The sequence below is a fragment of the Chelonus insularis genome, unplaced genomic scaffold (genome assembly GCF_013357705.1).
Source record: "Chelonus insularis isolate UGA/USDA-ARS -01 unplaced genomic scaffold, ASM1335770v1 contig_131_pilon, whole genome shotgun sequence".
NCBI lineage: Eukaryota > Metazoa > Arthropoda > Insecta > Hymenoptera > Braconidae > Chelonus > Chelonus insularis.
The window spans coordinates 375,188-399,563 of NW_023276372.1; the positions used below are offsets into that span (position 1 = coordinate 375,188).

The 24,376-nt window shown below is 32.3% G+C and overlaps 1 protein-coding gene across 4 annotated transcripts in view; it reads left to right on the forward strand.

Moving 5' to 3' along the window:
• Window positions 1-24,376, forward strand: part of LOC118074150 (nascent polypeptide-associated complex subunit alpha, muscle-specific form-like) — an 85,421-nt gene that overhangs the window by 28,530 nt on the left and 32,515 nt on the right. Inside the window, exons 1-3 of one of the 4 annotated variants that reach the window (XM_035095120.1) lie at window positions 1,270-1,349; window positions 4,601-4,651; window positions 10,194-10,288. In XM_035095120.1, coding sequence (XP_034951011.1) covers window positions 10,234-10,288 — 55 coding nt within the window. In that variant the 5' untranslated portion in view covers window positions 1,270-1,349; window positions 4,601-4,651; window positions 10,194-10,233. Of the gene's footprint in view, window positions 1-1,269; window positions 1,350-4,600; window positions 4,652-9,369; window positions 10,289-24,376 lie in introns of those variants that run through there. The other 3 variants (XM_035095119.1, XM_035095121.1, XM_035095122.1) reach the window with 3 other exon arrangements.

Sequence of the window (24,376 nt, forward strand, 5' to 3'; positions counted from 1 at the left end):
CTTCTACTATCAGTTGGCGTGTTATGAAACATTTATTTTTCAACGTTATTCTAAAGTCAAATGTAAAGCCAACCAACTTGGTTCGTCCGTTGTACTGATGGTCGCGATGTTGAGGTCATCGGTCAGAGGTCTTCACCGTTGGGTCTCTTATACACATCCATATTAAGTGGCTCACTTTCACGGACGTGCCACCACTGGTACCAATGCTCACCAAAGATTCGTTTTTGCTCTTGTTGACCTATATTTTTCACCATCTTCTGGACTATTTACAATGCCGAGTAAAATATAGCTTCAATCAGTCTCATCAACTTGTTCTTATTTCTAAATTTTGTTATTAATTCGCAGATAATCAGAAAGTACATATTATGAATAATTGATTATCATTATTTATCATTTTTTCTTTTTACAAAATCTAAAAGGTGAAATAGCATGATTATTTAACCTATTGAAGAACAATAAAAACAGTAGTTTCATTTTTTAACAAATCTTTTCGTGTATTAACTGAGATTAATAAACTACTATTTATCCATCATTTACCCTCAAGCATCAATTGATAACATATTATTATGTAAATTTTCAATCATCTCAGGTTTTTCGATAATTCGTCGTCGACATTTTACTCATCAGTGTAAGTGGAATAGATCTAAAGAAAAAGAAAATTGAACAATATTTTATTATCCAAAAATAATGGTGCATTATTTAAGGCATTTGAAAAAAGTTATATGTAAATGATTATATTTAAAAATCTATTTTTATTTATCCTTGGCATAAAAAAAAATCATCGAGGACACGCAAAATAAATTCTTATCATTATGCAGAGGTTGACATTTGAGATCTCGATATGACGTAGTAGATCGTAAGTGAATAAGAGAAAGAAGTAAAAGATGAAGAGAAGGAGGTGGAGGGTCAGGCAGTAGGTCGCGGTTGGATTGGAGGGTCATGGGTTACGGGTCGTACAGCGTAGCCCTGACCTCTGACCTACCCCTTCCTCCGGATGATTGAACGACCCCGTAGTCCCCACTGTTGCCGTCGATGTCAGTTGAACCCTGTGCGTCTTCAAGTCAAATAGACTATCTTCATATCAACGGTAAAAATACACAAGTGTTATTGTTCATTTCTCAAATAAATTGTCGTTTTGAAAATCTGTTTTTATACTTTTACAAAGTCTTCTTTATTTCATTTATTTACTTATTTATTTATTTGTTGCATACAAATTTGATTCTATTTTTTTTTTCTTCATCAAAGTTTATATAAATAAATAAAGTGCAAAACACGAGTTGGAATTATTTTTATGGAAACATATGTGACGTGAATTTCGGATTCATGTAAATCATGATTAAGCTAACATGGTGAGGACCAAAAATAAATTCAAAATCTATCATCTACATTTTGTTAAAAGTTATCAGTAATTAATGGAATGACTTTATTTTACTTCTATTGGTAGATTTACTTTAAAAATTTTTACTTTCTTATACTTTATTTATTTTTTAATAAATAAATGGATATATACAGTAAAAAAAATCAAGTTCATTAGCGTGTTTAGGTTAAAGTGTATTCACTCACTATGATGACCTCACGTGGGTGCAGGCCACGCGTCACTAATTATAAGCAATCAAGTTTTTTTAAGTATTTCAAATAGCTCACTACACATTAATCGAATGCACATTATGTAAATCTTTATAAGAAAGGGCATCCGGTGAAAGCTATCAAGAAAATCAAATGATTTCAATGTGTCGTAACCTTATTTTTTTTATTATTGTATGAAAAATCATAACATTTATTTATTTGTTATTATTTATTTAAAATACAATGTTTAGAAAAAAACATTAGATAAATTTGAGTTGGTTATCAAAACGATATTCCTTGATCAAGAATAATTTTATTCTTAAATAAAATACTAATACTTGGATGCTTCTCTAGAGAAAGAGCAAAATGAAGTCATTATGATTTTATTTTGACTATAGAAAATCATTTATTAATAAAATTTTTTCAATTTTATTTAATGATAAATATTAATTTGGGTACACCTAAAGAAATTTCTTTACACATACTATTATTCATTAAGTAGCTTTATTTTATTTATTTGCAATTTATAAATTATTTATAAATTATTAATATATGTAATTTTTCTATAATTAAATAATTATACATATAAATTTTGTTGCAAATGAAAGTAATTAAATTGAGTTCAGCTTATATAGTATGATAAACATAAATAAGTACTTTTCATATCAATATATGTTTGTTCTGACTTGAACTGTCTTTAACTTGTTTATCATATCATGGATTTCTAATGTGTCACTATCATGTATTCATTTTATAGTTATTTGACTTGTATCAATTCTGCAAAATAAGATTGAAGTAATGTAATTACATATAAAAAAAAAAATGTTAAAACTACCGGATTTCCGTACGATCTCTTTGAATCAAAGACTCTTGCATGTAAATGCAAGCTTTGAATCGTTCGGTAGCAACAAGATCCGGTTTTCTTGAAGCCGCGTTAAGATCTTCAAGTCCACCAACGCCGCCTCTTTAACCTCCACCACCTCCTGGAGAGTTCCGCCCACAATGCGTTCTCATTTATGCTGCCGTGCGCCATCCCCGCAAGAACTCCCACGCCACGTGCGCCTTCTTTCACTTTTCTTACCCACCACCCTTAGATTTTGTGCTTCTTTCTTCCTCTCTTCCGATATCTTTTAGATATCTGTAGACAGTTAATTGCACTCGATTAAACTACCTAAGTGCTTTTTATTATTAGGACAATAAACAAATAAATACATCATGACGGAAAATAAATTAATTTGCAATGTTCAGATCAAGAGGACCAATGATTTGCGGCACTCGTTCATGTCAATTCTACGATTGAATTAACTGATAATATACGATCCAGTCGTGCAAGCATGCGTGCTATACAATCCTGTGTGGGAAGTATAATATAATTGGCACGCGCTCTATAAGATTTTCAAGTGACGATTAGCAAAAAAAAAAACAAATTTGTCATTTTATTTTCATGACTTTATACACCCAGAGAAATGTATAGTAAAAAATTATCCTGAATTTAATGGTAATTTCGTGACACTGCAGAGTGCACTGCAAATCCAAGTTGTAGACACTTTTAAAACGCTAAGCCTCTACAATGTTAAATGCCGTAAACAAACTATAGATTTTTCACACACTACGAAACGTGTAACAAGTGTCTACAAATCATGCATAGTTTGTTAATGGGCATTTTACATTGAACACACTTTACGCGTGTTATTTTAACACGTTTGTGAAATCCTGGGATTTGCAGTGTGAGGGTAAAAATTACTATGCAGTTTAGTAATTTTTACAACGTACACAGTAATTTTTACCCTCACTCTGCAGTGTCACGAAATTATCATAAAATTCAGGGCAATTTTTAATATGCATTTCTCTGCGTGTACTTCTTCCATCTACTTTCTATATAAATTATGTCATTGTAATTATTGCAAATATTCTTCTTTCTGTATCGAAAAATTAATTATTCTTTTATTTATAATTAAGAAAGTAATTTGAGTATTAATGACATTCATGAACATTCAATATTCATAAGAACTATTAAAATTATTCTAGCCTCTTGCCAACATTGATTATCATGTATTTTATAATTCTAACATAAAAAGATGTGCATTAGACATTTCTTCTTTTCCTTATTATATTAGATTACATTTATAAATGCACTTTAATATTGTACGATAAATAAAGAAAAAGGATAAAAATCGTAAATTTATTTTTGTTAAAAATAAATTGATACTTCGAAAGATTATTATACGATATTTATCATCTGATTGTTGACATTTTGAATGCAATTTTCAAGCGAATGGACAGATTTCAGTGTTAACTCGACTTGTGATAGTACAGGATTACTTTCGCCTGAATTATTAAAACATAAATATTTCAAGTTTTGTTTTCTGAGAGAATTTTAATTGCATTCAGTTGTGGGTCTTATTAATCCTATGCACTGGATGACATGTGTAATCGATTGGACGTGTTTACTGACCGAATTGACGTATAAGCATGGTCTCATATCGTGTTCAACCATGTGTCCACCATTGACTCAATACTCTAAGTATAGGAAGATTTATATGATAATACTTTCTTCAGAATGTGCTTGATTAGTTTCTTCAAATAATAATATAGCTTTTTTGGAATCCAAGATATTTATAAATGTATCTTTTATATATCCATAGATATAAAATATCCAATTAGAACAGAAACTTGTTAGAGCACTTTTATATTTAATTATCTCGTTAACACAAATGTAAAAGCCGACAATCGTATACACACTCGTCGATCAATTATCGGTAAGTTAATCGTGATGTGTTGTCATCTTTTTTTACTCTCTTCTCATCTTTACATTCAATTTTTTGGCTACCGATTAATCAGTTTATTAAATGTATTTCTAATCAGATTAAAGAAGTTTGTCAGTAAGCCACCCAGTCAAAAAGTATGCAAAATAGTTTCAACATGGGTGGTAAATCAGAAAATATCATTCAGACTTACTAACTTGGGAATCAATTTTATAGTATTTCTATTAAATATATTAAAATAAATAAATAAAAAAAAAAAATTGTTACAGGTTTAAAAAAAAGCTGATTTTTGAAGGAAGATTCATTGGATGATGTTTTTGGTGAGTTTTAATTATAATTAAATATTGAATTGAAATAATGAAGAAAAAGTGTATAATTTATTCGTCCATGATATATGAAAAAATTAAATCGAATAGTTAAAGTCAAGTATCCGTAAAAGTAATGCCCCAACAATCCACTTCGAGCAATCAATGAGTGCGTGTTTATGCAAATGGAACGAGCCCCCGTGCCAACTCGCTAGCAAGTAACAAACTTTTTCCTGGTTATAGCCTAGCTTATACAAACCTATGAGCTATAGAAATTTCATGACTGTCGGCGAGAGAACATGAAACTCATGAATGCGATGACGCGGTGTTCATTCACACGGGTGAAAGGACATCCCGGATACAAATTGTGCATTTCCCAAGAGGATGTGTGACGAAATGAATAGGAAATTTATCGATCAATTATTGCTATAAATCAGATATAAAATGTCAAGGTTCAATCATGTAAAATGATAAATATTTACGTAAATGATCGAATGAAGGAAAGATTCAAGTAGGTAAAACAATGTGCGATCAGACATAAATATCTCAGTTAATCTTATACTCTGTGCCCATGTCTTGTTATGCTCATAGTCAACTGAGTATATAATAAATATAATCACAGAAGCCAGCAGGATGAGAAGACCTTGGTTGTCTCCCTTTAGTCGTGCATGGCACGCCCACAGCTACTACTAGTGCTGAGAGAAAATATTACACCAGGCAATTGACGATTTTACACCTGAGCTATACTACGTCAATTCCCTCTCCAGTATTCCTATACTTTTCTTTCTCTACTTACATCCCTTTTGCTCACCACATACAGATATTATCAGTTACCGTTGAGTCGTTCAGCTAAAAAAAGATAATGTAAGAAATATCATTCCCTCCTTGTAATGCAACCGCAAACCTCACGAGGTTATGAATTTAGAAAAGAAATATCAACTTATCGATTGATTAATATTTAATAATTTATAAAATATTCGGGAATAGAAATATTTTTTTTAACAACCATCCTTCTCTAACATGAATATAAATTGTTAGGTAAAAATAGTTTATTTAAATGAAAAGTAATAAAAGTTAATCGAACGGGAAATGAATGAAAAAAAATGTAAATAAAACTAAGGGTTATATAGGTAGTTGTGTAAGATGAAGTTCACTCGATAATGATCCAATATTCTAGAACATACTTGCAAAGTAATTATAATGATGAGAGAATCCACTACTATCGCACGTTCTCTCAGCTAGGTAGTTATAGACATCACTTTATTGCGTTCTTTTAACATTTCTAAACGTTCTCTTTCTCTTCCTTTCACAAACAACTTATGTCTTCCTACTTCAGAGGCCATCGTAGTGCCACCTTGGCCGATGGTGGCCGATCTGAGAGACCCCAACAAGAGCAAACATCTCTCTTAGGGTCGTCACGGGGCCACGGAGCTGCACGTTGAATCTTTCTCTTCTTGCTCCATCTCTCATTTAGTGTCTCTTTTCTGAATATTTTCAAAAGCACACTGGCAGAGCTGCAGTTCATTCGACCGGAAGTGCGTCATCATAACAGAAGATGAAAGAAAGTTTCCTGGACAACGCCCTTGAGTGGAGATTTCTCTTCAACATCTTCTGTAACATTTATAAAATGATTGAAAAATAATTTAGAGTATCGATTGAAAAAGTATTTGGAATGGGTTGGATGTCGTTCAAGGACGACGGAGGCTGCGACGCCGCTGGTCAATCGCAAGAAAGGCGATCGTATGTAGGCAACTTGCTTGGCAGTCGCGCCAAATAGCCAAAGGCTTGCTCCAGCTTTAGAGGTGGAAATACGAAGAAGATGAAGCAACGAGAGGCAAAGGAGGATTAAAGAGAAGAGAGAGGTCGACCGGGATAAATATCTGAGCCCCGCCCGGCACCCGAGGCTGCACCTCGTGTTGCTCCTCTTTATCTTTCTTCCTTTCAATCCACCTCCTCCTTCTTCATCTTTGGCTTCTTTCGTACGCTTTTTTACTTTTCTTCCTCAGCGACCTCTTCGACCGCTGTACACCTCACTTCCAGTTCTTCTCCTCTACCTCTTCATCCCTCACCTCCTTGTCCTCTTGCTTGATTTTACCTTCGTTCGAAGTGCCCCATCACTACTGTTTCTGAAACACACGGTGCATTTATTCATGTCATGTCAAAAATAAAATAATTCCTAAAAGAACCATGATACCGGTCATTATATATATTCAACAATACGATATTAATTACATGATGACGTCATTTAGTGGATAATTTGTTACATTTAATAACTATTTAGGAATATTTTAGCTTGCTATAGATTTTAGCAAAATTTGTAGTGACTTCTTTCCTCTGCCGCAGATTTTTTTGGTTATTTAATATTGAAGAAAAAATCTTTCGATTGACCGCACACAAGGACTTGGTAAATTCTTTTGTGGTTGTATCTCGATTTTTCTTGTTCACGGATGAAAACAAGACACTGTGGTTTACCGCCGTTGGTGCATGACCACGTTCTGAAGGTAACTTCTTCACCCTAAAGCCCATTGAATAGTTTACGGCTTTTAAATAAGCGACCCTCGTTCCCAAACAATTTTCTCGTCCCGCAGATTGCTCGTAAATAAAGATAATCTATTCGACCCGGAAGATAAAAATCCTTGGCCCAATGAAAAAATCAGAGAAAGAAACAAAAGACAAAAGAAAAGAGTTCAGAAAAAATAAATAATAAAAATATATATATATATATATTCTATTGTTGCAAAAAATTGATTATAAAATTGCACTTTGTATTTGAAAATTCTCTTATTTACTTAGATTTATTTCATCATGAAATTAAACTCTAAACCGTTAATAGTGAACTCATGTAATCAATAAAGTTTTCTATTTTAGATAAAATAAGAATAACAATAATGGCTAAAACTAATTGCCAATGTATTTGAGTAACATAATATTTCTTTTAATAGTTGACGAAAATTTAATTACAATTCATTAAATCAAGTAATAAATAAAATAGTATTTTATCGAATTTTTTTCAATAAACAGTTTACACCTGTGTAATTTGCTTCCTCAGTAATTTTCCTCGTGTACGTACTTATATATATATATACAAGTATCTTTCTTATACAGATTTACCGTCTCCGACTTCTAGCTCTTTAGACTCATCGACTCCTCAGTTGCTCGCGCGTGCGTCCGTGGTTGGTGAATGTATGTTAATCATTTTCGCGCACATATTTATTATCATATTTATCGTCTTAACATAACACCATGATTTTATAATTAATATCAAATGTTTTTAATCAATATAGCTGTAAAAAATTTCATTAATACCCAAAGATATTTTTTAAAAAATTTACTTTTAACAATTATCAAATTAATCTTTAATAAACTAAATTAATTACTTTGTTATTTTTTTTTTTATTTTCTTAATTGAAACCTTTTTTGCTTATCGAGAAAATTCCAATCACCAACACATAAATAATATTCCTAATAGCATTACTAAAAAAAATTTTACTCTCTATTTCTTTATCTCTCCCATAAGAATTGTAGGGAACAAATTTCCATCAAGTCTATCATCACATTCATGTCTTAAATTAATTTGTACCTAGGTCTTTTCAAACTCAGTTGCTTGATATATTCTTTACACAATTATTGAATTAGCATTCAAGAGATTGGTGGAGTTAATTTATGATAATTTGTCTCCTAAATAAACTGGTACATTTGAAAGATTAGACACGAGAAATTTGAAGATATATAAAAGCAATGTACCAACTTGAATTTATAACGAAATTTCAATAATTTATTTAAAAATGAATTTATAAACATATGTGTAGAAAATTCATAGTATTTTGATAGTTTATTTCTTATACTTTTTCACGATAAACAAAAAATAAATGTTATCTTACAAAACTGTATTATCATGCGATCTTATCACGCATGTTTCAACTGAAGGGGATAAATCATCCTGAATGAACGACGGGATGTCTTTAATTACTGGTCTTGAGGAAAAATATGAAGACGTAATACATATGTGTATAAGGTACTATTCGTATTCGTAAACGCAGTGCGTTTCTGATCTCCCGGGGGGTAAAAGACTAAGAAATACACTCGGAACTCAGTCGTAAATTATTTCTTCTCGTGCTCTGTACCTGTAGCTACACACTATATCACTAACAGTAGTTGTTTAAAAGAAATAACTCGAGTCATTTAAAATATTTCTATCATGTAATACAAATTCAGAGATGCTTCTGAAATCTATTAAGATGATTGTTTTGTTATAATATCAAAAGTAGAAAAGGAATGGATTGAATGTTAAAGATATATGATAGAGGATTAGGCCCAATACCAATAACCAATTGATCATATTTGATTAAAGACATCACTGAGACTTATATAAGCTTAGAGAAGAAAAGATGAGTTGGATTTGGCCGTGATGCCATCTGACGCATTCCTCAAGTTGACCTGACGACCTGGTCCGTTCAGGAGCTACGACAGGTTCAGTATAGGTGGAAATATATCTATCTTTGTCATACTCTTGTGCGCGAGCCATGACTACTCCCTACCGTGACTTTACTCGTTTCTCTCAAGATTTTACCACCACTTGTGGATGAATTCTCCGCTGTTGCTGCTGTTCCCCCAGCAATGCGTTTCTCCTACTTCTTCTCCAACACGGCGGCCTCCTCGCCATGTGACTGATACCCCTTCTCTTAGCGTTGACGAGCCGAGGGCCTGCCTACCTGCCGCCCGTTTCCCCGCTTCCATTACGACGCGGACTTTCGCGGCAGGTGCACCAACCCAAGTGCTACTCTACTCACCTGTGTGTATGCTCAACATCCAAGACCATGCACTCGTGACTCGTCTATCAATCCGTCCTAACTTATTGCGTTTATCTATACATTTTTTTGGTGTTACTTTGCTCCAAATTGTGATCTTTTGACATTTAGTTTTAGTGCGAGTGAAGTGAAAGATTAATTATCATTAACACTTTGACATTTTACAATTTACCATCATACCTGTGAATAAAAAGTTTCTTTTTGTTTTATATCTTTCGATTTTACCAGATAATCAAATATATTCGAGATTAAGACAATTGTCACATTGTCTCACATACACTCTTATCTCTCTATTTATAAGTATATATGTATATATTTATATGTGTAAGTGTGTATATGTATATACATATATTTATTTGAAAAATCTTTTTGTCTTGATGACGCGGCTTTCGTGCCTTATCAACAAGTTCGCCTAGAACTGAGTCAAGCTTGGATTATCGTTAAAGTTATCTGTCTCTCAGAACTCACCGCGAGTGTATATGTGAAGTCAGTTGTTCGGTTATGACCTAAAAGAAAATAGAATAGAATTGTGTAGCACACGTGCGTTCCTGATAACTCATCGACCTTTCCCAGGTCGATAGTCTCAAGTCTGCAAGTGATATTGTGTATTTATTACTCAGGACTTATTGTAAAGTAACCTGATATATACTTTTAAGTGTTTTCATTATTTTTATCACTAATTATTACATTCATTTTTCGTGTTGTTGATCATCAATTGACATCCTGGACATATTGACTGCTACTGATAGACGACCGACGGAGTGGAGATGTCCGCGGGTCGTTGAGAGAATGAGGGAATTGGACACCGAGAGTCCCGTCGTTTGGCCGGCTTGGTGTTATACTGGTAAGTTTTAAATCAACTATTATTTACAATTAAATCATTACTTTTGTTGAAAATATTTAGAAAAAAAAAAAAAAAAAAATTTTTAATTGAAGAGAAATATACTTTTCTTATCATTAGAAAATAAAAAGTAAACATTAAAGATTATAATGGTTTGAGTTTATAACTGTAAGAGTATGAGGTTTTTGTGTTGTGATATGACAAGGATCTGTCACGATTCTGGAACAAATCACAATCTTGAGGATAATGGCATCACGAACGTGAAGTGATGACGAGCTGCCGTTGTCTTCCGGACATGTGTCTAATTGCAAACTTTGTGTTCCCGCTACTGTCACTAATGTCAGCCCAAGCGTGACTACTGTAGTTTAAAAAATTTTCATGACTTTAATTCTAACTTACTAGTTACTATTAATTAATTAATTTCACTTGAAATTATACAAAAAAAAAAAAAAAAAGTTTGAAAAAATTGAAATGAAAATGAGTATAATTTCTTCAAGTTCTGGTCATGTGTTACCAGTAAATTCAAATAAATAACATACTGACAATCATAACATACTTTGATTGTATTTGTAGTCCTACAAATTACGCCCAGTCACTTCGTTTAATTGCTCAGTTATTCTGGTGACGTTGAGACCTATGACTTTGTTAAACTTTTGATTGAGAAGACCCTTGGAGTTGATGGTAAATTATTTAATTAAAAATTAATCAACTACACTGAATCATTATTGCAATCATCAATTCATTGGACAGTCAATATGTGAATTATTGTTATTCATGTTGGAGGAATTTTTGAATGTAAAATAAAAGGAGAATTGTATTTGTTTGCACGTAAAGTCGTGTGATGTTCTGGATAACGATTTGAAGACAATAATTTGTAAATAGAAACTCGATAGTGTAGTTGGAAAAGAAAAGACAAGTGGAAGCGATTAACAAGTACCAAGTGAACAAGCAACAGGAAATTCCGGTGATCGTCACGACATCACAACTTACTCGACAGCCGTCAGGGTTGTGTAATAATACACTTTGTTTGACAATAATATTCAACGTGAAATGTGCTCGATTACAATTTGTGCAAAAATACTGATAGCTTTTTGAAATATTTATCACGTAAAAAAACTTTATAATAATAATTATTTTGTAGATTAAGAAAATCAACAAATGTACAAATATTTTTTGTATTATTTGTCACTTCTATTTCACGTCATGTAACTTTGTATTTTAAATCTTGACATTTCGAATTATTTCATTGACATTTCGACAACCTTTCGATTTATCTTTAAACATGATTCAATGCAAATATTGTAGTTACGAGTTTTATTCTTGAAAAATTATTTAATTTATACAAAAAGCTGTTGAATAAGTTTTATCAATAATCATTCAAAAGAATCAATTTCTACTGTAATTGTAAATATCTCAAAAGTTTCATCAAACTGGTGAGTTTATTAACGAATGTTTATAAATATACGCATTATTGTCAATGAAACACTTGAGTCTAATGCTGATTTCAGGTGTGATGACCCCGACGGTACGTCGATAGAATATCGATAAGTTCAATAAGTTTGCTAAGCAGGCATTTCTTCAGACATCCTTCTTATTTTTTTTCTCCTTCAGAAAAATTTTATGCATTTATTAATATATTATATAAATAAATGCTGTAAAATTATTCATTTTCCAACAAAATTACATATTATATTCCAATACAATATAATTTTACTAAAAAATATTAACAATCATACTCATTTTAACAAATTATTTTGTAAAACAATAATTAATCATAATAATATAAAGATTAGAGTAATTTAAAATTATGCAATAAACTTAATCTCATAATAAGATAAATTATTGAATAAAGCAGAGCAAAAGAAAAATATAAGGAAATAGATAGTCTATATTTTACATGAATTCAAATCTATGTAAGCTCATGAAACTAACGTCCAAGAGTCGTAAGTATAGAAAGACTGTAAAACCGTCTTGGTCACAGAGGGATAAAATGTTGGGTTTATGTGAAGGCGTTATACCCACAAACGAAGATTCTCTTGGCGATAGAGACATGTTTTCAGGTATTATCCGGTCGTGGACAGGTACGGGCTCTTTAGAGTGGCATTACGAGCGCTACGTTCTCTCTTAATCACATTCTGTGACCGCACCCGGTCCCCAGACGATTGCTCGTATCGACATCAAATCGTTAGCCATTTTCGTGAACGACGCCAGTAGTAGATGCTTTTACGATTCACCGTCTAGTCTCTGATAAAGTCTTGGATGCTTCCGATTGCTTGTAGTCTAGAATCAGGTATATTAAGACAAGTGGAATACTTCTTAGCTTAAGATACGTGACGTTTACGACAAGAAATGTTACTGTAAAATTTTACTTACACACACACACACACAGGTTGTTTTTTTTTTTGTTTTTCATTGATCTTCTTTCTCTACTACTATTATTTTTTATTCTTCTTCATCTTCTTCTTCTTCTTTTAACCTTTTTTTTTTTTTTTGCCAATCTACAGATACTTAAGTTATACATTCGTATGTGTGCTCAGTAGGCGGGACATAAAACTCCTTGGCACGCAGTTACCGTCAATTGACCACAGAAATTTTCACTCCAAGCTTGATCGAGCACGTATATAATGTAATGATCCATGTGGTTTTTGCGTGAATTATGTGACAAAATTTTGCTACAACTAATTCCGATCTCATTTCTGTAGAAGTTTATTCTTCATTTATTTCTCGTATAAATTGTGTTTTATCTGACCAAAGATTGGCTTACTCAACAAATTTAAATTTGCATAGTCTGCACATTGAAATCATGTAAATGCTTAGAACAGTCACTGTGATGTAGGAAAGGAAATGATTTGTAAAGCAAACCAACGCGTAACTTGACCTGTACGCCACATCCTACGAATCGTCTTACTCTTTTTATCTACTTATCATACAAGATCATTTCTTATTAAACTGTTTGTTTGTATTATTAATTTTTCAAACCGTAGAAAATTGAAATTCATTATCAACGATTCCATGATTTAATTAGATAAAAATTAATTTCATTTTACACGATAATTTTATTTGAAAACATTTGATTATAAAATAAGATTTGATAATAAACGTAAGATGACTTGGAGACGTTAACGTAATTCATAGGAAGGCGGTGCTAAAGTCGACGAAGCGAGACGACGATCAACGCGAGCCGTGCTAAAATGGTCCATCGATCCATCTCGATCGATCGATACTTGATTAAAGTAGAAACCGGTTAGTGATCGTTGATCGGGATCTCTCGATGAGCTTCATGTTTACGCGATATACCAGCCAAATCATCAACTAGTTGGTGAAAAAAAGGAATGTATGTGAAGGGAAAGACTAGGAATGAAATGAAAATTAGTTTATAGATAGTAAAGTAAAGTGTCAATGATAAGATTCCAATGAATATTTTAACATATGTATATGGACACTCGATATATTCAACTTCTGTACATATATTAGTATTTATAGAATATCGATCGTTATATTAATTAGTATGTATATAATTATCAATCATATCTATTTGTACTATCATTAAATTCATCGATTGATCTATTGACGTCTGGAAACATTTTAATGTAGAAAGGAAACAAGGTCGTTGCCACATCGCCTACACGTTTCTCTTTGATTTCTCGTCCCACCAATAAAAACCTTGATTACTTCTCCTACAACATTCGTGTAAAATTTGTCGCGACATTATCGAGTCATTGGCATAACTTGTGTGTAAAAGATGATGTACATTTAAAATATCGTTACTCTTATTGGATTTTGTTTTTAACACATCATCAGATTTCATTAACATTTATAAGAATAATTATTCTTTATTTTTAACTGCATTTTAATTTCTTTCTGATATTTAATATTTATTATTTCAACACTTCCAAGTATCACGATAATAAATAAAATAAAAAAAATATCTATATTCCTTATATTTTATATCTTCAACAATAACTCTCATCGCATCATTATTATCGTTATTATTTTCTCTTTTGATCAGGAGCTCTTGGAGCCTGATCGAAGTTATAGTGCCCCCTGCTCGCGCGATAATAACTCAAAGATGAGTGTGCAGAAGCTTGAAGCTGCACTAGAGACTTAGGAATAAAGATGAAAGGTAGTATGAGGATAAGAAAAAGAGGTGAAGAAGAAGAAGAAGAAGAAGTAGAAGAGAATAAGTATATACGGGTGCTGATCTACAGTTGCAGACTTTTCTTATTCTCTATCTTCTTAATTTTTTATTTCTTTACTTTATAATTCGCGTTTTACCTGCGGACCTGCATGTTGTGGTACGACAAGCGGTTGGAGCAACTGGACCTCAGAGGCCCGCGGGTGAACCAAGAGGTGATGGCCTCAGGGCGTCGGGTCACCCAGATTTCAATCTAGATACTGCATTCCACGGTTAATTAGTACAGTCCACGTTGCAACTACCATCATCGCACGTTACCCACTATAAAATCAAATAATTAATGTGCTTATAATGTACACGCCCTGCAAGTGGAATTTTCATTAGCAAAATGGTGAAAACCAAAGAGTTTCTTGTACCATTCAATCATTAGTGTTGGATTTACTTTATTTTATCCAAAATTATTCTTCACTGTTGAAAATAAAATAATATCACATTTGATATTATAAAAAATGGCATTTTTCATCATATAAGTAATTTATTGGCGGAAATAAAAGTTGTAGATAGGTGAGACATGAGTATCAAAATGATTGTTAAAGGGATAAATCGAATTGTCAACCCATAAATCTTGATTGGTCGTGGCTTGCGGGACACGAATGTCATGACTGTCATGAGGAAATCTCGATTCGTCGCGTTCGCTCCGCATCTGTCTCTCGATTGAACATAGCTTTCTTTTTCAGTCAACTGTAAGGTATCTGTCTCACCTGTTATATACCTGCCAAGAGTCGAGAAACATCATGAATTTATTATCACAAGAATTAAACAGCTGAAGCAATAATTATTGCAAAACACTTGTCTTTAATTTAGGTGACCTTTGATAATTTAGCTAATAATGAACAAATAATTTAGTTCATACTTTTTTTAACTATGATTCAATATTATTTATTTTATATTGTGAATCAAGAAATTAAACATAAACTTTCAACAATGATAACTTGGTGTATTATTAATGAATTAATTAAAAAAAAATATATATATTTAAGTCACATTAAAAGAAGCCAAGTTGGTGTGTGATAAAAATAAAAGCAAATAAAAAGATTATTTTCATTTAAACGAAATATTTTAGTGTAAAATTTGCGTGTCTTGAAGCCGTCAGTTACATTGCAATAAGTTGAAAAGCAATGGACAGGAGTGAAGAACGAAGAAGCAGCAAAAGTAGCTACAGCAGCAGCACGAGTGGAACGGTTGCAGGAACAATCTCCGGGACAATTAGCCTGGCGTTCGTGACGGGTCCCTCCTTCTTCCCTTCTTCTCTTCTTTCTTCAACGTCCTCGTATATACTCTTCTGATGTAGACGAGACGACCGCGAACTTCCAGATCTCTACCTGACGTTTATACCTAATGACCCAGGCAGGTGCTTCATGGCAAAGCCAATGTTTCTCTTCTTCATGGCCACCCGGACGCAATGACGTTTTTAAGTCCGCCTAAAGATCACGAATTTCTTCATCCTCCAAAATTATATACTCCATTTTATGTGACATTGTGGATAGTGTGTCGTCATTCAGTAGCCTCTCTTTGACAGTTCAATGTTAGACATTGATTAGTTGGAGCTATTTGATCAATCATATTTTAGATAATTGATTCTAAAGGAAATTAAGATATATCTGGTAAATATTTGAATAGAAGAAGAAAAAAGAAGTCAAGGAGTATAAGAAAAAAATTAAAAACTTGAATGTTATTAAAGGCTAAGAAAAATAGTGAGAAAGAAAAATATTATGGTCCAGGTGGAATATTTAATTCTCTCACTCTTTACATGATATATACATATTGATATTTAAAATGAAAATACAAAAAAAGAAGATGATTAAGCAAAAAGAAGTTGTTAAATAGATGATAATATTTGATGAGAATTCATTATGATAATGAAAGTAAAAGGATTAGAAAGAAAAAGTGATCTCGCTGATACGAAAAATAATGAATATAATGAATGATTAAAATATTGAGATAAGAAGTAATTGTCCATTTAGCTGAGAGAATTCGTTAAATTGCGATTGCTGTGAAGTCGTTCATTGTGATATACACTACTTGATTCTCGAAGGCGGCGACAAGAAGACTTGTTCCTGTGTATCGGCCTTCTTGGAGCCGCTGGCAGACATCGATGGATTAATGAGGCAGTCGTGTCCATTTATCGCGTGGTCATCAATTATCGGTGGCTCCCGCGCGTCTCATTGAGACTATGAATAAATAACTCTTCCAATGAAAATACCACGTGGTATCTTATAGTGTATAACTTGTTGTGTATTGAAAATCATTTTAGATATCAAATAAAAATTTATTATTCGCTAGAGGCAACCATTATTTTTCAATCTATCATTTTTAACTATATCTCAAAGTGTCAAAATTCTTTATTTAAATCAGCGGTGAAAAAAAATTAAAATCATATAGGTATTCTCATTTGCAATTAATCTCATAGTCTCATTCTGAATAGTCAGAAAACGCCTGTGGCACGCGTATAAAGAGAAATGAAGAATTCAAATTGTCAAGCAAATCGCCCACTCGTTTTAGTTCTTAAAAGAGTCAAAGAGTCGACGGATTTGTCACGAAACGAGTGGAGAGTGTTTGTAAGACGAAAAGTCTTAGGTCCGAAATGTCAGTTTGTAAAGACAAAGCTGTCCATCGTGATACTGACAAGAACAGCTGAGCACATTCCATTGCCTTATGGAGAACTTGTTACGATTATACATGTTTTTATATAAAGCTCCATGGCGATTCAACTTGTCAATGCAAGCCAAATAATTCATTCATTTTTTTTTTGATCTATAAAATAATTCAGCTATTTTTAAAATTTTTATTTTTATTACTTTTTTATTTTATTATCGTAGGCATATGTTATTCTGTTATGATTATACAACTGCAGTAGGAAAAATCAACACCTTTGTGTGACTCATTTATTCTCGAGAAAGTGAGAACAAAAGACTGTCAGAGAACGTTATTTGACCCTTGAACAATGACCTGTGTCTAGAGTTGATTGAGAGTCACGTCAGCATTTGCTTAAGACATTGACTACTTTTTTAACGTTTACTAGTATTATTTTACTGTAGAAAATAAATCATTTTCCATTTTGACTTTAAAATAATTATGAATAAAATAATCAATACATTTACCGTTATAATTTGAAGAGGTAAAAAACTATTTTTTTATTTTATCTAACTTAGAGATTAAGTGGTTTTGAATGTTGGAATGATAATGTGTACAAAAATATTGAATATGTCTCAATGATTATAAAAAGAAATGGCAAGTAAAATGTTGCAAGAAGGGGTTAGATTATCCGAGGAATATATAAGTAGGTGGTGTAGATGGTTGGTGCAAGGATTGTCGTAAATGTCTTTATCCTTAAGATATGAGATGGTGTGGGCGTTCACAGTCACATGAGCTTTAGTGGACACTCGTTTAGAATACATATACCTGAGGTTTGATGGGGTTCAATCAACCAACTAATCTAAGATAAAGAGATTTATAAAAAATTGACATAAAGTTTGGCGGTTAAGACTTGTAATAAGAATTAATTTTATGGTAAAACATCAATAAATGACTTTTCTTTTAGAAAGTATGATGATATTCATGGCTTTCATCTTTACATTTACAGTTAAAAAGACTTATTCAGTGAAATAATAAAGGGAAAATTCTTGAAATTTTTAGTGAAACGACTTGACGTCATTAGTAAGACTTTTGTTATCTTGAGGACTGATTTTTTGTTAGATATTTTTCTGAAGATTGAAATTCCTAAATAATTAGTGTGTTGGCGGTGGTATGTGGGCAGAGAAGCAAAGTGTCTTGGGTACAATGATAGCAGAACGTAGGTTATAAGAGGTAGATGAAAACTGAGGAGAAGATAGAAGAAGAAAAAGGTATAGGTCTTGACCCGGGGCGAAGTCAAAGGTGAAGCCGCACCCTTTCATTGTGTCCGGCCCACGTGAACGTACGATTACACGTCATCATTCATGTCACTCGACCTTTCTTTTCTATTTCACGTGTAGTGTGTAAGTTTGACCTCTTTGACCTTCCACCCACTTTAAGTACCATTTTATGAGCATCAACGATGACAAGTGTATAAGGAAGAGAGAAAAGAAAGATATCTTGGGTCTCATGAATTTCTTAATAAGTTGCGTTATGAATCTATAAAATAGTCATTATCCAGCTCAAAGAGCGTCCCGCGTTAACCATCAGTAACATCCAGGTGCATATATATATATAAACGCCTTCACAACATTTTCATCTTCAGTACTATAGCAGAGAAGAAAAATGAAGAAAAAGTACATTGTAAAATATTAAAAGTCATTATTTTTATCTATTATTATTTAAGTTAAAGCTTTTTCTAAGAGATAAATATCACCAAGATGTAAATATATTCAATCGTAAATTGTACTTTTGACTTTATTGTCTCGTTAATGTCAAGCTTTCATTTAATATTTTGTTTTCTTTGTGTGTTTCAGGTAAGCAAGTGACAATGTTAATGATTTAATGTCAAGCAGAACCCAGCAAAACTTAACGTTGAGGTACTGACACTTTCACTATAGAGTGATATATTCTTTTTAGTAACGTGCAATAACTGTAGTAATAATAGTATCAATAGAAATCATTATTTTAATAATGATGAGATAATGGCATAATTCCTCAAGGGATTGTTACTCTTTTCAAGGAGGATTTATTAACGAATAATCTTTTAGTATGTTCAACTTTCCGCGTTTCTTTTCATCAACATAAAGTCTCAATCTTGCAAATAAACGAGCAAGAATATGCTCTGAAAGAGAACACTCTGAATGTAATATTCCCATGAATCAATGGTGTAATTAAGCTAGACTCTGTTGGTGCTGCTGGTACTGTTGCTTGCTCTTCGATTTCAATTTTATTTCTATCTCTTTCTCTCAAGGCAATTATGAAGCCAAAGAATGACCTGACCAATGCACTCGCGCAATTATTTTTTTTCTAACAAAGTGGTGCAAGCGGCGCGCGAAACGCTTGAATGCATCAGAGGCTCGAGAAGAGAAAGAGATGCCCTGGAGCAATCGTCACGTACAGCGGCAAGAGCTAGAACGTCGATTTATAGAAGCAATAACCTTTTGCGTTTTCAAACGCACTTCCACTCTGGTTTGCTCTATTTGCTGGTACTTTTCTCATATAAAATAACGCTTTAAGCATTCACCTATTATCTACACTAATAACTGAATAATTTTACCATCAAACTCTTCAAATGCTACTCTACACTCAAACACATACACACATTTGGTTTATTATTAAAAAGCCTTAAGGTACACTGAGTAACTGCTGAGATAAATTATATTCTTACGTAATCTACTTTTCAATTTGATTGAATCCACGACATTAGATTTTATGAAGATGTAAATCTCATAAAATATCATTGCTGTTAGATACAGCAATTAATCCATTCATACATTGTCACATCTATCAAGACACTACTATTCGTCATTTAATTATTCAAGTGAGATAACATGGTAATTTACTACGCAAATAACATGTGGATATATTTTTTTTTTGACATTTTGGGTATTACAAAAAATAATTTTGATTTCGAACACTAGAATGATTGATATCATAGGTGGTATTTTTCTAATGATTTGGGGAAATTTTTGATGATGATTTAATCATATAGGTAGGTTTCTAAAAATTTTTATTACTTTATATTAATTAATGCTGGGCTCTTTAAATCGTAGTAAATACATATGTTTATGCATAAGAACCGTTGAAAACCGGATTTCTACTACAAAATAGAGATATAATCATCAAAGTAAGTTCTCAGAGTTTAATGTCTTCTTAATTCCACACTTTATACAAATTAGATAGAGTTTAGATAATTAATTCCAAGTAATAATATCATAAATTAAAAGATAAATAATTACCCAAGATTTAGACATATGACTTTATGTGACAATTTGTCACATGTGCAAATGATATCAATGATCTAGAGGTCGAGATGGTCATGACCATAACATCAGACATATGTATCCACATGTCCGACTTGCAATGAGAATTTAATTGCTCGGGGCTTTCGATTCGTTCAAGTTGTATGCGTTAGCCAGTAGGTAGTTGGAGTGTAAACCTCATTTGCATCTCGAGAGCATGACCATATCAGGATGTTTCGCTAGTTCACGCGTGCCAACGCAGTTAAAGTGAAAGAAATTCAACTAAATTGAAAACTTTAGAAACGTAAATTATTCTTATAACCTACATTACTTCTTTTGATTTTATTTTAATAGCCTTTTATTCTGAAACAATTATAGAATTATTATTATCAAAAATAGTCATCATGATAAGCTAAATTTTCTTAAAATAGATAACACAATCAACAGTTCTCAATTAACATTTTATTACCTCGGATTATTACAGACAAGCTGTTGAATTTCTCTTCATCATTAAATTTATAGAGAGATATTTTTAATTCTTTTACAAATAAATAATACTGAAATTCTTATCAAAATGATAGGTTTTAGTTTTAAATAATAAGAACAATTGAATATTCATCCAGAAAAAGAAGACAAGTAATCAATAAAAGGTGATTAAACGATTTTATTACCATTTTTGATGGATAATATAATCTTGATGATGCGACCAGGTATATTTATAAACGAGACGCCACGTTGAGTAAGATTTGGTAGCCAAGGGCAATGAACTAATTGCATGATAAAAACAAACTTTTCTGATCGTAAACATCAGTCATTGATCTTGTGGACTGGTTTCATAAAAAATTCAACAAAAAACAATTCGATCAGTAAATATATAAAAGTTTCATCAACATCCACACGGAAGTTCAATTATACGGATGATTATGCATGGTCCTCAATTCTTTAAGCGTTGATTTTTGTTCCAGCTAGTAATTCTGTACAACATTACAACAAGTAGTTAATTTAAGTTTATCCAAGCTTTAAGAGCTGAAGAAATCTATGGGTTGGCTGAATAATCCCTTCTAAAACTACCAAATGGAACTGTATTCATTGCATTCTCATTAATTAGAACAACTTAATCTATCTTTCTTTCAATTACATTTGAAAATTTTGGTGAGAATATTTGGAGGAAATTATTGGATAGACATACCATTTGTTGTCAACATAATTTTCTTGTGAGATTATTTTATCCATTTGGTAGCGAAAATAGAGAACTGACCTGTGTAGATTGCAATGCATTAGCAACGATGACGATGGCGGTTGTATATGATAGCAAGCAACAAACTAGTCACGCCGCAGGTGACTTCTTGCGGTCTTGACATCGACCTCAAAGTCACCTTTACACCTGTGACTTGCATAGTTATTTTTTTTTCTCTCTATTTTTCATATCTATAAATGTTTTTAGAGATATGTTATAAGTATCAATAAAAAGTTTATCATCTATTTGCTCATTCTACCAATAGATATTTGAATTGTTAACTGATATTGCATCAGGTAAATGTCCTTGCTTCTATTTTTGATTGAATGAATGAACATAAAAATACAAAGAAGAAGGTTCGTAAATTGCTTTATTGGAATTCCATCCAAGTAAACTCATTATCTAGATGGTATTATGGAATCTAGATCAGTACACTATGATGGCAAACGTATAACCAGAGAGTGATGATGATTAATGTCAGAATTCTTCAGATGTCAGTAGGTTAATAGATAAATTCAAAATGTATTTAAAATCTAGAATTTCTTTCGTAATTTGTAGCCAAGGGCGCATTTTAAATTTAGTATGTGTTTTTAATAGTGATCATTTTTTATATTGGTAATTATTTAATTTAAAATTTGTGCTATTTATTCAAAAATAAAGTTCAACAAAAAACAAAAATATTCAATATAGTTGACAGGGTAAATTGGATAATTTTTAAAAGTATATTTCAAGTTTTGCTCATATAGTAAATTTTCATGATGATTGCAATAGCCACGTCATGTATTTATGTACCTGTCAACTTTTCTTTCTGACTTTTTACTTGGCAAAATTGTCCAACCTCTAGCCATTCGTTAATATTAAAGAAATTGGCTGACGTACCTAGACAAAAGATGTTGTGTTCTTTGGTACTTTTTTTTTCTTCTAAAAAATGATTTTTTGTTTTCACGTAACTATTTACCACCGACAAAGACAAGATAACGAGTTGGCAAAAGAATGATCATTGTCAGTTGAAAAAAAAGATAGAAAAAATGAATTGAAAAGAGTGCCGATGTGTCAGTCGCCCACGAAGGACCTCGTCCCCTTCTTGCTACGACTTTACAATAGGATTTAATTAGTTGCAGGAATGCGTCGGCGCACAAGCATCAGAGCATTCCGGTGTTAAGTTGAACACGTACAGAACGTGTTCGTTTTACTTTGCTAGTAGCACATACAAAGTCTCTTTCTACCTCACCTAATAGGACGCACAATCGTGCAGAGTCGTCATACGACCTTCACTGGCAAACTTCAAGGCGCGGCCCCGACGCCTATCGACTGCTCTCAACCAGTAATCAGGAACACGTTTATATGTGAGATATATGAACTTCACATCATATGTATAACATTTATAGCTATCTTACGTGACTATTGCCATTAGTATTATTGTTTTCTCGGCTGTTTCTATTCATTTTTGTATCATGCATATTTTTGCAAATACAAATCACCATTATTTCCCTTTTCCTTTGATCACATTTTCATGAACTCCAATAGCATCAAATGTCAGTGAGTAAATATTCAAGACCTTGTTCTATACTCAACAGTGTGCACTGCTCGTGATCATTATTAAGTGAGCATCACCAATCTTGCTTTAACATCTTGGCTAATAATGGTGTATCTTCAGGTACTTACAATTTTCCAGTTAAAACAGGCATAACCCACGTGCGCTTAATGGCCTGTATGGAATTGCTGGACAGACATATAACTTGTAGCAAATTTACAGTGTAATACAGTGGTGAATGACGAACAAACTAAACTTCTTGTTGAAGAAAACATTTTATTAAATTTTGTTTTCTTCCAATATTTATAATTTATTCACTAAGATGAATCAACACTTGAAATTTTTCATTTGTATCTTCGAAAATACATTAATTAATTATTGAGACAATTAAGATTAAAGCAAATTTATTGATTAAAAGCGAGAAATATTTCGAGGACATTTTTTGGTTAATCTTTCAATGGTACAGTAGAGGGACAGGTGTTTGGACAGGTGACATTTCAATGGTCACACTGTGAGTAGGTTGAATTTTTTTTACATAATTTAACATGGTGGTTTTTCAACTTTCAATTTTCATCCTACATGATATGATATTTAAAATGATTATTTTAATTTCGTTCATCATATTATACCTGAATGAAATATCATTTAATTTATTTCATTATAAAGGTAATTCGAGGTCATAGATGAGAATTTATTTTTTCAATAATGACCTCATAGGTCAATGCTTTTAGTTTATTTCATACCTGAGTATGTGTACATTTATAACACATGAAAATGTCGACAACTGACCACTCATCCCTCATAATCATCGAACAAATCAGCCGCAGGCAAAATAATCTTTCTCTTGGTTGTTTTACAACAATCTTACTGTGCGTAATATACGACCGCCATTCAACCCATCAAACGCGTTAACGTGTGCGCATTATTTTTGGGATATTTTTTTTTTTTATAAGCACTCACCCGCGGCTATTATGAAGAGGAAGGGCAGAGAACACAAAGAATAAAGAAAAGAGAACGAAAAATCGTTGGTATAAGTTGTTTACGCAAAATTATCAGGAGCTAACGAGCAAGGTAATTAACGAGTTGCTGTTGATGGTAGTTTACAATATACTAGCACGCATGTTTAGTTAGGTAAGCCCTTGATTTGAAAGGTTAAAATACCTAACATAAAGTTCTAGAGGCGGATAAAGCTTAAACGTATTCAGAGGTTTGTTCTGTTAAAAACAAATTAAAAATAATATCCACGAACTGTACTTTTAATTAAGCA